General features: G+C 42.7%; 2 protein-coding genes across 3 annotated transcripts in view; both read left to right on the top strand.

Moving 5' to 3' along the window:
- The first annotated feature begins 67 nt into the window (after positions 1 to 67).
- LOC307227067 (uncharacterized protein C9orf40 homolog) lies at positions 68 to 5217 on the top strand. The gene is made up of 2 exons (XM_079996185.1): positions 68 to 359; positions 4167 to 5217. The coding sequence occupies exons 1-2, from the start codon at positions 72 to 74 to the stop codon at positions 4317 to 4319; spliced, it is 441 nt and encodes a 146-aa protein (XP_079852311.1). The 5' UTR covers positions 68 to 71; the 3' UTR covers positions 4320 to 5217.
- Positions 5218 to 8198: 2981 nt separating this feature from the next.
- Positions 8199 to 16619, top strand: part of TRPM6 (transient receptor potential cation channel subfamily M member 6) — an 85387-nt gene continuing 76966 nt past the window's right edge. The window contains exon 1 of one of the 2 annotated variants that reach the window (XM_079995981.1): positions 8199 to 9930. In XM_079995981.1, the coding sequence (XP_079852107.1) occupies positions 9925 to 9930 (6 nt within the window). In that variant the 5' untranslated portion in view covers positions 8199 to 9924. Of the gene's footprint in view, positions 9931 to 12836; positions 13086 to 16619 lie in introns of those variants that run through there. The other variant, XM_079995980.1, reaches the window with a different exon arrangement.

The raw sequence follows: 16619 nt of genomic DNA, 5'->3' as shown, positions 1-16619 counted from the left end.
GAGGCGCGTCTCCGCCAGGGGGCGCCGGCGAGGGCTCCCCGCGCGTGCGCACTTGAGGCGTGGGGGCCCCAATGGCGAAGCGCGGCGCGTTGGCGTGTCACGCGCCCGGGTGCGAGAGCTTCGCGGCTGCCGCGCCGCCGCCGCTCCTGAAGCGCCGCCGGGCCGAGGCGGAGAGGAAGGAGGAGCCGCGAGGCCCGAAGCGCAAGAGGGCGGCGGCGGAGGAGGAGGAGGAGGCGCGGGCCGCCAAGAGGCCCTCGGTGGCCCCCCCGGGGGGCGGCCTTGCTGGCGCCACGGCCCTCCCGCGGCCCCCGGGCTCCGTGTCGGCGAGGGGCGGCCGCCCCCGGGCTCCTCTCGAGGAGGTAAAGAGGCCGGCGGGGGCGGGGGCGGGGGAGGGCTCGCTGAATCCTCACCACAGCCCGGCGGGTGGGACCCCGCGCAGGATGCGGCCCTCGGACCCTCAGGCGGGGGTCCCGGACATCTGGAGAGGGGGCTCCGGGGCAGAACCAGGTTGCAGCAGCAGCCCCCCCCCCTCAGTGAGGAAAGGGGTAAATGGAGGGAAGGCTTCTGAAGTAAACCCCTTTATTTGGCGAAGGGGCGCCCCGTCTGAATGAGTCCCGCAGCAGGTAATATTCACGGGCGGGTGCCCCGTTTCCAGCAGCAGCGTCCAGCCAGGTGCCCCCAAAGCGCACCTGGCGCTCTCATCACCGGTACATACTTCTTCACACACCTTTCTTCACGTGCCTTTGGGAGCAGAGGATGCGACCAGAATATTCCTCCCACTTAGTGTAAATGTATTGCACATGGTTTAATTGTGTTGAGCGGAATGTAACCTGCCATGATCCTATGTGGTGAAATATGTAAATAGAAATGATGGGTCGACATTTTGATGCTACATCGCTGTATAGACGCTGTGAAAAATGTGCACCCCTGAGCAGCACTGATCCCACAATAAACACCTAGGAGTAGCCCATAGGTAGAGCCTCTGTCAGCAACTGATTCAGTTTCTCAATCGACGTTATATTTAGATATCATGGCTAGTTGGTAAACCTTTCATAAATTTACGTACATTTAAAGCTGTATATCATAATGGTTATCATCACCACAGTAAATTTTATTAATGAATTATGCATTTGTGAAATACTTTGTTTCTCTAATATATTGTTAATCAATTTCATTAGCTGCTCTTGAGTTATGCTAATATTGCTATTATAACCTAAAGGATAATATTTCCCCTTTTGCACCATTCATTATTTTATATATCTCTATTGGCTTCATTAGCGTGTTATTTTAAACCACAGTTTAAAATAAACTATGGTGTAAAGTGAGCAACCAGTGTGCATGCTGCTAAAATCAAGTGAAGTGGGTTTCAGGAAAATTTTGAATTTGCACTAGAACATTTTCTGATGGCCTAGAAGGTGATAGAATGTAGCATGTTTATCTTACTTTTATTTAGTAAACAAAATATGTCTTGTATGATCCAGTTATGATTCCTACATTCCTGCATTGCAAGGGGTTGGACTAATTCAGTGTTTCCCAACCTTGGGCTTCCAGCTGTTTTTGGACTACAACTCCCATCATCCCTAGCTAGCAAGACCAGTGGTCAGGGATGATGGGAATTGTAGTTCAAAAACAGCTGGAGGCCCAAGGTTGGGAAACACTGGACAAAATGACCCTCTGGGTCTCTTCCAGCTCTATAATTCTATGTTCCATATAATTCTATGTTCCTATTTGAACTCTTCAGTCAGTGGAATTGGCCCTTTTAAACAAAGGTCCTCAAATGCATGTTTGGATTAAAAGATTGAATACTGTTGTTTTAAAGAAATAATCCTTGCTATTTGAATTTTTAATACATTTCTTCCCCTCAAAATGTATTAATACATACTGCAGCTTCTAGTACCATGTTTAGATCATTGACTGTCACTCATTCAAATGGATAGGGCATTGGGCTCAAAAGTCTCACTCGTCCAATGGCAAGTGACCAGCCAGCTTCTGGTCACCATGTGAGCCCAAGGCTACTTCTGAGCGAGGGGGATGATTCACATCTTCTCTCTGTCTCAAAAGTACTGCTGAAGGTAGTGGTCTATTTTGTTCAGCATTTGTAGAACACAAATCTTTCTGGTCTTCCTTTTCCCTGTAATTGGGGCCTCCCCACTTTTCTTTCTCATTCTGAGTGTCTGGCATGTAGAGAATCAAAGCAAGCCGCTTCCTTCTTCCCTCAAGTCAAGTTCCAAGCTGGAGGAGGGTGACATTTGTTTATGCTTTTCACTGAATCCTCAAGTTCCATTGCCAGCTTCATTTTTGGAGCTGGGGAGAGGATATGGAGAGTGTGTCCCATGTTGTGCAGACATTTCTGCGGCACAACATAAGACCACCTTTTGGGGGGGAAGTCATGATCCTGCCAACCACAAATTTTGGGTTGGCCACCAAAGCCAGCAAAACTGCAGATCTTTGGCAGGCTAAGTACAAGACCGTGTTGTAATTCCGAGTAATTATTTCCTAGGATATTATTTTTTGTTCTCCAGCCAATCCACCAGAGGGGGTGCAAGTTAAAGCGTTTCTTAAATCCATTTTGCTTGATGTGAGGGTAGGCTCTTTCTTGCCTTGATTTCTTTCTCTGTGTGATTGTTAGCATGTAATTCAGCTAGATAGACTCAAAGAAAAAATGCATGTGAGGGTGAGAACTGTGCACATAGAGAACAGTAGCTTATTTTAGCAGCAATAACTGCCACTATGGGAACAACTAGTTCTAGGCCTAATGGACAAAATAAAAACTGAAAAATCACTGGTTCTGGATAGTATCAATCCCCATGTTCCGAAAGAACTCAAATGTAAAATTGCTGATCTCTTAACAAAAATATGTAATTTGTCCCAAAATTAGCCTCCATACCTGAGGAGTGGAAAGTGGCCAATGTTACACAATTTTTTCAAAGAGAATATGGGAGATCCCGGATATTACAGGCCAGTTAGCTTAATATCTGTCCTGGGAAAACTGATGGAAAATACTGTTAAACATATAGTAACCAAACATACAAAAGAACAGGTCTTGCTGAAGGAAAACAAGCATGGTTTGTACCAAGGTCATGGACCATCTCTCTAGCCTGTTCAGAGTTTTTTAAGAGAGTGAAAAGCTTATAGATAAAGGTGACCCACTTGACATTGTGTACTTGAACTTTCAAAAAGCTTTCAACAAGAGTCCCGATTAAGTTTTGCAGTCATGGAATAAGAGGTGAGGGACTCTTGTGGGTTAAGGGACATGAAGAGTAGAAATTAATCGACAGTTCTACTGATAGAGTGATGAAGAAATTGGAGTGTCTCCAAGGGCTGGTATTGGGACCTGTGCTTTTTAATTTGTTTGTAAATGATCTAGAGTTAGTTATGACCAGTGAGGTGGCCAGATTTGCTGATGATATTAATTTGTTCAGGATCGTTAAAAGAAAAAGGATTGTGAAGAGTTCCAAAAACACCTCTCCCTACGAGTGGATGGCTGTAAAAAGGCCAGTGCAGTTCAGTGTAAACAAGTGTAAGTGCAACCAAAATGATCAAGGGGCTGGAGCAACTTCCCCTATAGGTTACTCACCTTTTCTCTAAACCAAACAGTCCCAAACGCTGCATCCTTTCCTCATAGTGGACAGACAAAACAAGTACATCACACAGCACATAATTAAACTATGGAACTCGCTCCCACAGGCGGCATTGATGGCCACCAACTTAGATGGCTTTGAAAAAGGATTTTAAAAATTCATGGAAGATAAGCCTAGCAATGGCTCCTAGCCATGATGGCTTTGCTCTGCCTCCGGAGTAAAAGGCAGTGTGCTTCTGAATTCCAGTTGCTGGAAACGGGGGGGGGGGGGGGGGGGTCACGCTTGCAGGTTCCCCAGAGGCATCTGAGAACGTGATGCTGCACTAGCTGGACCACTGGCCTGATCCAGCAGACTCTCTTTGTGTTCTTAGGATAAATGTTTGGCTGTGTGAGTCTCTCTCTCTCTCCATTGCACATGTTCTTTGCTTTAGATCCTGGCTCTTAATTTTCACTAGACTGTGGAATTTTTCAAAAATAGAGATTCTAAAACTGTTTGTAGATTTGGCTTGTCAATGCAAAGTGCTTTTTTAGAGGTGTTCATTTTTCTGCTGCAGTGATATCTGTTAATTATGTTTTATTTTCCTAGCCTGAAGATGATGTTTGGCGCTACAACTCCTTCCAGTACTGGAGGTCTCCATTGCCTGCTATTGATTTGTCTGATATTCTGGATTTAGAAAAAGACGATGCAATAGATGCAAGACGGTCCAGCAGTGTTTGCCTCTCAGAAATGGAAACCTGAAACCTGATAAATTCTCAAGTTACTTTGCCGAAGTTGGTTTCTTCTTTTGCTTGGAAAAGTAAGCAGAGATGATAGCCGGTTGGAGAAAAATATGCTTTGAAGGAAGGAAAACTTCTTAAAAAGAAAGAATGGCAAAAGAACCATCAGTGGACTGTCTAGAAAATTGATGGTATACAGAATGGAGCATGAAGCTTGGAGAACTATTGGAACATTTGAAAATGGATGTATGCTGACAGAAAATACATGGACTGTAGTTGGTACTTACTTCATTGAAAGAAAGCCAGAAGGGTGTGTTCTAAGTTGAACCTGGTCAGATAACTCAGTTGAGATCTGTGCTGTCTTTGTTGCTAGACAAAAAAATATTGTTGCTTAACCAAATTTTTTTTTTAAAAAATCCACACTTCTATGCAGAATGATGGCAATGGATATCATTTTTTTGCCAATGCCACTGTACAAGTTTCTTTAAGCGTTTCTGAGAGTGGTGTGAGGGTAAAAATGATGTCAGGAGCTGATTGAGCCTTCAAATACATGGACCACGATGGACAAGGAAAATGAACCATGCTGAGCAATGAGAGACCGTTGGGCACATTTCTTGGGGCTTATTGATGGAAGGCTCCAATCCTACCTAGTTAATATGTTTGATTCTTTGTGTTTTGTATCATGTGCTTGTCAGATATTGGACTTAAGTATGAATGTTACCATTTAATATTCTTTGCTAGGAATGACTACGTGAAACTAGAGAGTTTACCAGTAGACTTCAACTTCAGATCTGCTAATCATTTCATAGTGTTATTCAAGTTAAATGACATTTCTTTATTAATCCACCATAACTTTGGCATATTTGTAGAAATACTTTTCACTGTGTAATAAAATCTCCAGTAATTTTTTTTAAAAAAAACCCTATGAAGTAATGCTCAGATTGATTATCTCATTTGAAAACGTTACTTTCTCTGTGTGCCTGGATGCTTTGTCATTAAGCTTTTCTGGGGTTGGGGGTGGCTTTTAAGAATGTACATTCAGTGTTAACAGTGTACACATTGTACTTTTTCCTGAGCTGTAGAAAGGAAAATATTATTAGACTATCACAGCCCAAGTTTTTATTGTTTCCACTGTTCCACACATCATCTTGTCAGTGGTACCTTGGGTTACAGACGCTTCAGGTTACAGACTCCTAACCCAGAAATAGTACCTCAGGTTAAGAACTTTACTTCAGGATGAGAACAGAAATCTGGCAGCGGGAGGCCCCATTAGCTAAAGTGGTGCTTCAAGTTAAGAACAGTTTCAGGTTAAGAATGGACTTCCAGAATGAATTAAGTTCTTAAACTGAGGTTTTGACTTTTGTCAAAATGTAAACTTACGTACATTTCTTGGATAAATTTAGACTACAGGTATCCCTCGTAGAAACCCAAAAGAAAAAGATGCAGACTCCCAAGTGAAAAGATAGGCCTTTATTGAAATACAAATAATGCATAGGGACAGCCTCAACAATTAGCAGTAGGCTGTATAACACCACTTCCAAAGCAATGGTGTTTTTTATACACTTTCTGATTACACACATGGTTTCTATTCACCAATCAAAGGATCACAGCAATCTTAATAGATGCAACCCAGTGTCATCTTCCTGAACCAATCAAAATCATTTAGCTCTTCAGATCAGTTCTTATCATAATATAATGTGATTACACACAAACTATTTTCAATGTCTTTCTTTATTGACTAATTTTCCTATTCATTAAATGTCTCCCAGTATCCTCTTTCATCTGTATATTGCCTAGCCAGTTCTCTTTCCATGCATACAATGGCCACCATAGAGTCTAACAGTTTACCTTTTCATTGTTCTGGAACGGACATTCACTACCTACAGTACCTAAAAGCAGCTAGTTTTGTACTGTAAAAGGTAGGCAGGTACAGACCTTTTCAGTTTAGTGAGGCCATAGACTCAAAAGAAAATGGAATCATCAAAATGATACGGTATTGTCAGAGCTGCCTCTAGGTCCCAGCTCACAGAGGACCAACGCTAGGCTGTAGTAATGTACAAAAGTCTTTATTGAAGTTCAGTTTCCATTTCAAAGCCACAGCGTGCAGCCCTACGTCCTAAACCCTAGATCGGCGAAGTCCCGTCTGAGTCTCCTCCCCTATGACACCAGTTTAAGATCCTAGCCCTGCTCCACCTTTTACGCTGCTCTCTCCTCCTCTGGGTCCTCCTGCCCGCTGGAGCCGCAGGGAGCAGAGGCATTGGCAGAGGAGTTACAGGAGGTCCATGAACAGCTCCGAAGGCAGTTAGAGCTAGCAAAACACGTGTACAAGATGCAGGCAGAAACACAGGAGAGTTGGGGAGGACATACGGGTAGGGGACTAGGTCTGGTTAGCAGCCCAGGCAGTGCCGGCCAGATCCTTAGCTAAGAAGAAGCTCGGACACAAGCAGCTAGGCCCTTACCTAGTCGAGGCACAGATATTGCCTCACAGTGGCTCTGCCTTGTTTCAATCCATGTATCTCTTTTCTGGCGACATCTACATCTATCGCTGATAAAAAACAAGCATCCATTGCCTTAATGAAGGCATTCGCGTTTTGGAGGGCTGGATCATTATCTCTCCACAGATTGCGCAACCATGCTTTAGCTTCTCCATGGAGATGAGTTAGTATGAAGCCTACTTTCTCCTGCTCATCTCTAAAGTCCTTCTCAAGTAACTTTAGCGCAAAAACCACGTCTGCTCTGAAGTTAGGATAGTGCTGCAGACTCCCATCGAAATGAGACACAAGGCTGCCTCCTCTCTTTCCCAGCCCAATCCCCTCTGGTCTGGCTCCCGGTAGCCCCTGTTTAGTCAACAGTTCCAACCTGGCTTGCAGATCCTTGCAGACAGCAGCTGCTTCCTCTTCTCTCTTCCTGGACGCTAGTATTTCTGCGTTAAGTTGTGTCATTGCGTTTTGCAGGGCTGCCATTTGTTCTAAGGTAGTCATCTTGTGCTGCTTTCGTGAGCTCTAGAAGTACCAATCTTCGCCCCTCGCTGCGTCCACTCACGTTGCGAGGTTTTAAGGAGACGGGACTTACTGTCAGAGCTGCCTCTAGGTCCCAGCTCACAGAGGACCAACGCTAGGCTGTAGTAATGTACAAAAGTCTTTATTGAAGTTCAGTTTCCATTTCAAAGCCACAGCGTGCAGCCCTACGTCCTAAACCCTAGATCGGCGAAGTCCCGTCTGAGTCTCCTCCCCTATGACACCAGTTTAAGATCCTAGCCCTGCTCCACCTTTTACGCTGCTCTCTCCTCCTCTGGGTCCTCCTGCCCGCTGGGGCATTGCCCTTTCTGGACTCTTCCGACGCTGAGTCGCTTAGCTCCTCCCCCTCCCTCCGGCGGGCTTTAGGACCCGGTTCCCAATCCTCATTCTCTGCTGTCCCGCGCTCCTGTACATTTGAACTTGCCTCTCGCGCCAGCCCAGTGACCTTTCTCCTAACCGTTACACTACTTCGGTCACTGCTTCCCTCTTCCGGGACACTGGCCGGATCTGACCTCTCCTCCATTGTCCGACTTTCTGATGGAGGCGTGGTCAGCACTGCCTTATCTTCTCTCCCTGGTGGGGAATGCACTGGCCCCGATCCTTGGGACTCTTCCCCCCCCCACTCTGCTCTGGTGGGGAAGCTGGTCCTGATTTCCAGCTACTGCTCTGGGAGTCCCTGCTGCCCCCTTGCTCCTGGGGCGTTCCCCTTGGGAACCCCCTGCCCCTGGCCACTGGCGCCCCCTTCTGTGAATCTTCCGATTCGCTGGAGAGGCTCATGGAATCCCTCGGTCCACTGTCCTCTTCTCCTACGCTCCCCTCGGATTCTTCCCCTTCGCTCTCCATCTCCTCTCTTCCCTGTGCCTCTGCTCCTGAGCCCCTGACAGGTATGAAATTATTATTTTCTCCATCACATTTTATATAGCTTTAAATTCCTATGCGTGTCTATTCAGAAGCAAGTTCCATTGAGTTTAAGTATGAAGAGGTACAGAACTGCAACCTCAGCTTGATCAGGTGAGGAGGGCTGTGCACGTAGATTGCTCCCTCACACAGTGTAAAAAAAGATAATGTTGTAGCCTTTCTCATTTCAGTACACTGGTACCTCAGGTTACATACGCTTCAGGTTACAGACTCCGCTAACCCAGAAATAGTGCTTCAGGTTAAGAACTTTGCTTCAGGATGAGAACAGAAATCGTGCTCCAGCGGCACAGCGGCAGCAGGAGGCCCCATTAGCTAAAGTGGTGCTTCAGGTTAAGAACAGTTTCAGGTTAAGTACGGGCCTCTGGAATGAATTAAGTACTTAACCTGACGTACCACTGTATCCTGTTGTGATTTTGAAGTACCTGTCATCTTTCTGCTGGCCAAGGAGAATAAATTAAATTAATTCTCCCCCTTTCTCTTAATCTGATTATCATATGTTTGATTGGGGGAAGGGGCTGGCAGGAGGGGGGAGGTTACCCCATGGAGTGTAGGATAAGCTTCCTTAAGTATTATTGTCCATTTACTAGCATTACTTCCATATTATGGGTTGCAAAAGGAGAATGTGGAAATCTATAGGAAGAAAGTAAGGCAGTATTTATAAATTATGTGAGAAAGCCAAAGGTGTAGAACAAGCTTGCCTCTTTTTCTGCTATGAATATTGCAGTGTATGTAAGTTCCAGAACAAGTGCTGTGATGGGAATGGAGAGGGACAATGAGGACAATGAGGTTTGGGGCAGGAGAAAATATGCACATACCTTAATTTAGACTGGGGACGGAAACTTTGCTGGTCTCCTTGTATATCCTCACAGGTACATTGGCAAGCTGGTTTTTGCAAATACACAGCAAGACCTGAACACAGATTGAATTTGTTAATTTTCTGTGACTTGTCGTCTAATAACTTACTCAGGGCAGGCCCATGACAAAATAAGATCCAGTAATTTCAGGGACTCTACTCTGAAGTAACAGTTTGTTGACTGCAACCCTGCATTTACCCGAAGGTCCCAGAGCTTATAGTTGTAAGGACATATTTGGCTACATACAAATGAACAAGTTTCCTGAAGATACTTCATCCACTTTATTTTGCGGCAACTGGTACCATTTGAGAATAATCACATTTATCGTAAGTACTGTTGAGATAAAATAGAAACTAGTGTAGCCTAAATTGCTCTGTAGCCATCATAATGCAAACAGTTATAAACCAGACTCTTTAGATGGCAATAGAGATGCACAATAAACTCTGGAAAAATCTGAATTTGTTTTCATTGGAAAGGTTTTATTTTGAACCCTACTGTTGTTGAAACTTGAAACAAGTGACGTGAATGTTAATCATTTCCCTAATGTGGTATATAAACTTGAAACCAGATTGTGTCACATGATTCTGATTACCAGGTGATAGTCTCTTCAGTTTAATTGCAGTACAAACATTTCACCAGTTTTCAGAGGCCATCTCTTTTCCATCTCATTAAAGCTTTTAAGTGCAAGCCCATGGAAATTTGTAATCATTGCTTTTCGGCATTGTTTCCACTAGTTGCTCGTGCTAAACAAGCTTTATCTGATTGGGAATGAGATGGAAACTTCAGACTGAGATCCAGTGGCTGAAGGCTACAAAAATGTTATGTTTTAGTGATCAGAATGAAGGTAAGTAGGCTGACTTTTCTGTTGCAATGTTTAAGATTTTGACACAAGCATTACTTCATTTGGAAGAAAATTATAATGTGTTTTTAGTAGCTTCAGTTTGGAATGCGTAGTTTGTTTTTCAGTAGAAGTCCATTTCAGACACTTTCCTAATAGACTGTTTACGAAAAGTTAAGGACTGGAGACGGAAAAGTTGAAATGAACACACTCTTCAATTGACAGACTTTTTGCAATTGCAGTTCAATTTGATGATTCTCTTCAAAAGACTATAGAAATAGCTTTGCAAAACAGCAGTGCTTGGCAAATGTAAATAAATCAGCATAAATTACTAAACAAGGGCCTATAAAGCAGGATGAAAAAAAATAAATTATAGCTCTAATTCATGAATTGTGCCAATTAAGACTTGCTTTCTAATTTTTATTTAAGAATTCTTGAATCTTCAAAATTCATGATGTTTTTGTATCCTTATAACAAGTTTGCATTCCATTAATTTAATGAACTAGCTTATCATCTTGCTTTACACGCTGAACAGTTAAGTACTGATTATGCTTCTGTTAGATTTCTAAAAATAAATTAACATTACGGTATTTATTTAATTCAATATATTAATAGCTTCCTATACATTTCAAAGTGATTTAATAAAGACACAAATAAAACATATATAAAACAATATATGAAGACAATTAAAGCAATTTTATGTTGTTTTTATATATGAAATGGTTTAATTGTATTAAACACACACACTCTTTGCATAGTCAACCAACAGAAGCAGCCTCAGAGGAGTTTTTTATATGTGACGAAAAACCCTTCTCTAGAAAGAAAATATAAGCTGCTTCATCCGCCTCTTAGGGGGGAACAAAAATAGCATACATTCTGGAAAGCAGGCAAAATATAGAGCGAGTACCTGAACTCCGGCTACCTTTTGGAACTAGTAAGAGGAAATATGGCAAGAGATTATTTCTCAAATACTGTATATATGGAATATAGCCTTTGGAAATCTGAAACAGACTGCACAAGGGAGCAAGCCACATTAAGATAGTGGAAAGATTCTGATTAAATATGTGAAGGATTTTTCTGCATGTTGCCAAAAAGGGGGTTGCTGCTGTAGCTAATTTAACTGCATATAAATGTCTACTAGCCAGTTAAAAATGGGTGCAAATTTAGAAATTGGTTATCTTTTGTAGATGACAGCCTGGCAAAATTTCAGTTGATCAGATTGGCAAGTAGCTGAACTTGTCAGTTTCCATGTTGGTTGTACCAAAGAAGGTGGACCTGTAATAACTATAGATGTTCTGTTGAAATGTGTCTGACAACCAAGTGACACCTGCAGTTGTATATACCTTATACTCAATGGTATTTTAGAACCCCCCCCAAAAAAATTGTGTAATAAAATTATTTACGTACCACCTTTCTCAGGACAGCACCCAAGGTGGCTCACAATATCATAAAAGCACAACAATTAAAAGGTAAAGGTAAAGGTACCCCTGCCCGTACGGGCCAGTCTTGACAGACTCTGGGGTTGTGCGCCCATCTCACTTAAGAGGCCAGGGGCCAGCGCTGTCCGGAGACACTTCCGGGTCACGTGGCCAGCGTGACATCGCTGCTCTGGCCAGAGCCAGAGCCGCACACGGAAACGCCGTTTACCTTCCCGCTGGTAAGCGGTCCCTATTTATCTACTTGCACCTGGAGATGCTTTCGAACTGCTAGGTTGGCAGGCGCTGGGACCGAGCAGCGGGAGCGCACCCCGCCGCAGGGATTCGAACCGCTGACCTTTCGATCGGCAAGTCCTAGGCGCTGAGGCTTTAACCCACAGCGCCACCTGCGTCCCATAAGCACAACAATTACAATGATCTAAAATAATATTTTTTAAAAATAACAAATGCAACAGCAGTAACTAACGTTAAAAAGGTAAGTTAGAAGTGTTTCAGCTTGGTTTGGTTGTCTTACTGTATTTTCTAAGAGAGCTATATAAAAAGGCAGTTTAAAAAGATGGGTTTTGTAGCAGAAGTATGCTGGTGTCCTTTAGCCATTTCCCCCTTCAGAAATACACAGTGAGTATGCTCCCCCGTCTTCCTCTGGTGGTGAATGAGGTGTGTCTGTTCATGTCTTTGGCCTTATAGAGAGGAAAAGCAGCTAGGGAAAAACTTTAACTAGACAAACAACCAAAAGAAAAACATGTAAGAAGTCCCCTTTTCTCCCAGTGTTCCCCCTCTCACACAATCTCCTGGTTTCTGCTTGGAGAGTTTTAAAAAATACATAGCTGCATGTCACATTGAGTTCAGACCCTAGAGCTGAAGATGCAAGTTGATCTGTACAAGAGGAAATGTCAAGCATTAGTTAATTCTTTAGAAACTACCAAGTGCTTACACACAAATGATGTCCTGACAAATATCAAAGAACAACAATGCCAAAGTGATTTATCTTTTTCAGAACTGCTTTTAGTTTTCCTTAATGCTAAGCTCCTCTCTGCCTTGAAAAATGCATGCCAAGAAAACAAAGCAAGCTACAGTACATTTATGTCACAGGTAGTGATATCAATCAAACTAAACTAGAATTGCATGCAATCTGGCTTTTAAATCATGTTGCAGAAAATCTTGAAAATGTGACTGCAGCTATATTATCTTACACACCAGCCCCCTTTCAAACTGAAAGCCGAGATTGTGTGGTTAGTTGGCCCAGCCCTGCTTGGCAGGTTCCTAATAAGAGCTTCAAAAGTTTAACTCCCTCCCATTATTATTTAACCTAAGACTAGTGAAGAATTGCAGAGTATCTCATCGGGGTGGAGAAGTACATTGGTGTTTATAGTGGAATAAGCTTCATAGAGTGAAGCCACTCCAGGCTGGCCAGGCGTCTTGGGCTGGTTGTTGCTTAAGTGTTGTGCAAGAAAGCGACTTCGTATGTAACCTGCTGAGCAGCTGGAAGAATCCAGCCATAAAGACAGCTGCCAATCGCTGATAGGGGAAAGTGGAACATTAACCATTCTCTAGTGTGGTCCAAGGATCAAGGAGTACTCCTTGAGGTCTGAATGGACTTCCTTTCCTCCTGCCTACACTTTGGTTGCTGCAGAAGCTTTGGGGAGCAGAAGAGAGTTTGACTTATGAGCGCAGTCTTCACAAGATGCAAGAGACAAAGCAGGACAAATGAAAGTTCAAATGAAGGTAAAACTATACGCAGAGATAGGCAGGTAGATGAGTTAGGACTGGAGCATAAACACCTCCTGGCAGCTGCTGATCACCACAGCTTAAATTTGCTAACTCGCTCTTCACCACCACCACTGTAAACTTTCCAGGATTCATTTGCACAGCCATTCTGTTAGGCTTGCTGATTCAAAAATAGACTGAAGCAAGAAAGAAAAACAGATGATCTGCAGCATATGTGTGAGAGTGCATTGCTTTGTTTTGGGATCTGTGGCATCATTAGTTTAGGAGGTGATTGTATATTTTGAAACTTTTGTCCTTGTTTGTAAGGTATGGAGGAGAGCTATATAACACCATTCCTGGCTTGCCAGTGTGTTCACTGAGTGGGCAGACGGCAGTGTTCTAGGGTTGCAAAATGAGGTTAGGTGTTTGTTCTGGGTAGGTAGAAGAAGGAAGAATCTTCTCAAAGAAGCCACCTGGCACCCTTAGTTTCAGCAGTATTAATTTCAACAGGATTGCCAAGTACCTCACTTTGATTTAAGTAGCAGCATTATTGTCATATACTTATCGTGAAGCTTTTGCCAGTACCGTGTCTCAGTGCTAGGCAGCTTCACCTGCTAACTTTTTCTGAATAAATTGTTAAAAGCACAGGAGCCCTGCAGAAAAAGTGTCATCAACCCTACTTATAAGTCCTGTGTATTCCTTACACTTCAGAAGTTAAAGCCCTTTGTGCCTCTTAATGAGTTTTTTCTGCTATAGCAAGCAGGAATCGGGGAGAATGTGTTTGTTTTGTTATTGTTTGTATTATGTACTTTGTGGTTTTATTCTGTAAACTGCCCCGAGATCTTTGGATGAAGGGCAGTACACAAATTTAATAATAATAATAATAATAAATTCTTCTTTGGTGATCACTCGTAGCCAAGTAAAATCGTCTTCCATAAACATGGTTTTAACAGTCCATAAGTGACTGTGGAGGCCAGTTCTGAATCCACACGTCCTTCCACAGTGGGGACGTTGGTTTCCAGGCGGGAGTTGATCACGGTGTGGATTTTGCCAAGCGTGCCTTCCTCTTAGCACGTTTCTCCCTTGCGTCCTGAGTTCGAGTGTTTTCAAAGCCCATGACACCTTTGGTAAAGGCTGTTCTCCAACTGGAGCGCTTGCAGGCCAGTGTTTCCCAGTTGTAAGTGTTTATACTACATTTTTTTAGATTTGCCTTGACAGTCTTTAAACCTCTTTTGTTGACCACCAGCATTACACTTTCCATTTTTAAGTTCGGAATAGAGTAGTTGCTTTGGAAGACGATCATCAGACATCCACACAACATGACCAGTCCAACGAAGCTGATGTTGAAGAATCATTGCTTTAACACTGGTGATCTTTGCTTTGTACACTGATATTAGTTCGCCTGTCTTCCCAAGTGATGTGTAAAAAATTTTGGAGACACTGTTGATGGAATCTTTTGAGGAGCTGGAGATGGTGTTTATAAGTGTTCCATGTTTCACAAGCATATAATAAGGTTGGTAGTACAGTAGCTTTGTAAACAAGCATCCCTGTGAATGTCCTCAAACACTCCGCACTTCAGTCGGGAGAAAGCCACATTCTCAGAGCTCAGGCAATGCTAGATTTCGGCATCCATGTTGGCCCTTGTGGAAAGATAACTGAGTACCAGCAAATGGGAACCAGTGATCAGGGATGAAGCTCAGTGGTTCACTGTTTTCCATATCATTTAAAAGGTAACTGGGAAGTCTACTTGCTTGCACACCTTGTTTGGGAGTAGAAAAAAAATTCAGTGCCTCCTGTCCTAGATAGAATAATTAAAGACCCAATTTGAAATCCTTACTTTGCTTAGAATTAGTCTGCAAGATTTGCTGTGCCAGTGTATAATCATGTAAGGGTAGAGTGGAAATGCACACATTAGTTGTTATGTCAGTACAATGTCACAAGGTAAGACTAATGATACTAATTCTGGCACCCGGCCAACACTATATCAGTGACTTGTCCTAAGGTACCCCCTGAAAGCCTCACCTTCTGTCTTTTTAATTGCTTTAGAACTGATTCACTCCCTGAAACAATGCTTCACATTAAGTATGCACTGTAAGTTTAGGTTGGCCCTGTAGAAGTTGTGCACTGCATACCAATTATATGTAAAGTGAACTTTCACTGGGATCATAAACACATAACATTTCAATGTGCAGTTTAGTGAGAGAATTAGAGCTTTTTATTGCAGAATTCTATTTAAGGCCTTAATTCAGCTGTTAAATGTGAACAGATTTCATGCCTTGACTTCTACTGCAGAACATTCTCTGCAGCTAGGAGCTGTCACTCCAGGACAGAGCGAAATAGATTGAGAAGGATGGCTTTGCATGGCCTTCTTGTTGTAGGCTCTAGGTTGTTTCTTGGTGGGTGGTGCTCTTGCACCCATTGTCTTACCCTGTCATGCTGGCTATCAATGATGTACACTGCAGTGACAGGCTTTGCTTTTGTTTTAAAGTAAGTAAACATTGTAATATAATATGAAAGACAACTGGCAGACTTCAGTTTGGGATCTGCATCTTCCATGTCCTCATGAACTTCCAGCCTCATCTAATGTTCATGTGGAATCATGGGTTCTCTAGGTTTATAATAAAAATTGTAAAGTGCACTGCTGCTTTTTTAATGTGTTGTATATTGTAAATAGCAGTGAGAGTGAATGATATTCCACAGTTGTATGTGTGACTGTTGTTGACATTCCATACTTTGATTATATGTGGCTCTAGAATGAAATACTTTGTAAAACATTTTTCTTGTTTTTCCAAAATGTTGCCATTAAGTCATAAGCAAATGATAATTGGACAAACATCTAAGAATAGTGCTACCTCTAGGCAGGGCTCATTATATTTTAGAGAGACATAGTTGGCCATCCAGGTTAATGACACATCCATGTCACCAGTAGGAAGCCCTTGAGAAATTATTTTGGGACTTCAATAGCTTTCACCCCAATGAATATGAGCCTAGGTTAGTCTGCATAGCAGTTTTACTGCCTTGCTGATGCTGTCCAATTTCACAATGGACATAAAAGCTTCAACTTATATTGGAAACCCATTAACTACTACACACTTATTTATACTTCTAGCTTCCACAATTGTCAATGGCCCAAGCCTACAGTACAAGCACAGTACAGCTCATCAGACAGGAATTTGTTCTTTAAGAAATGCCTGTTGTAAATCCTTGAAATATATTATCCATCTGTTAAAGTGAGAAAAACAGACCCACATAATCTGATTTATACCCACAAATAACTTACTGCAGTACAGCTCCAAAAGTGAAGGTGTAAGAACATTTGTTATCTACAATTCCCAGTTAAAACCATTCAACACGTCATCCTGGACAATGATAACATCCCTTTTATAGGCCTTCAGTAGTAAACCTCTCCTCTGACCCAGAAGTTAAAACAGCTATTCACCAACAACAGGCTGCAAAAATGATTACTAATTAAGTGTCTGTAGTGGGTTGATGGTGACTTTGCTTATCTGACCATACCCTTTTGTGATTCGTGGCCCTTTTACCTTCTTCTTC

The sequence above is a fragment of the Podarcis cretensis genome, assembly GCF_951804945.1.
Source record: "Podarcis cretensis genome assembly, chromosome: 11".
NCBI classification, from domain to species: Eukaryota; Metazoa; Chordata; class Lepidosauria; order Squamata; family Lacertidae; genus Podarcis; species Podarcis cretensis.
The sequence above is the reverse complement of the archived record's forward strand: the minus strand, read 5'-3'. Positions and strand labels throughout refer to the sequence as shown.

Excerpts from the sequence above, each read along its gene's own strand:
- LOC307227067 (XM_079996185.1), top strand. The coding sequence starts at position 72 with ATGGCGAAGCGCGGCGCGTTGGCGTGTCACGCGCCCGGGTGCGAGAGC. Across the intron at positions 360-4,166 it reads CCCGGGCTCCTCTCGAGGAG|CCTGAAGATGATGTTTGGCG; the intron begins GTAAAGAGGCCG and ends TTATTTTCCTAG.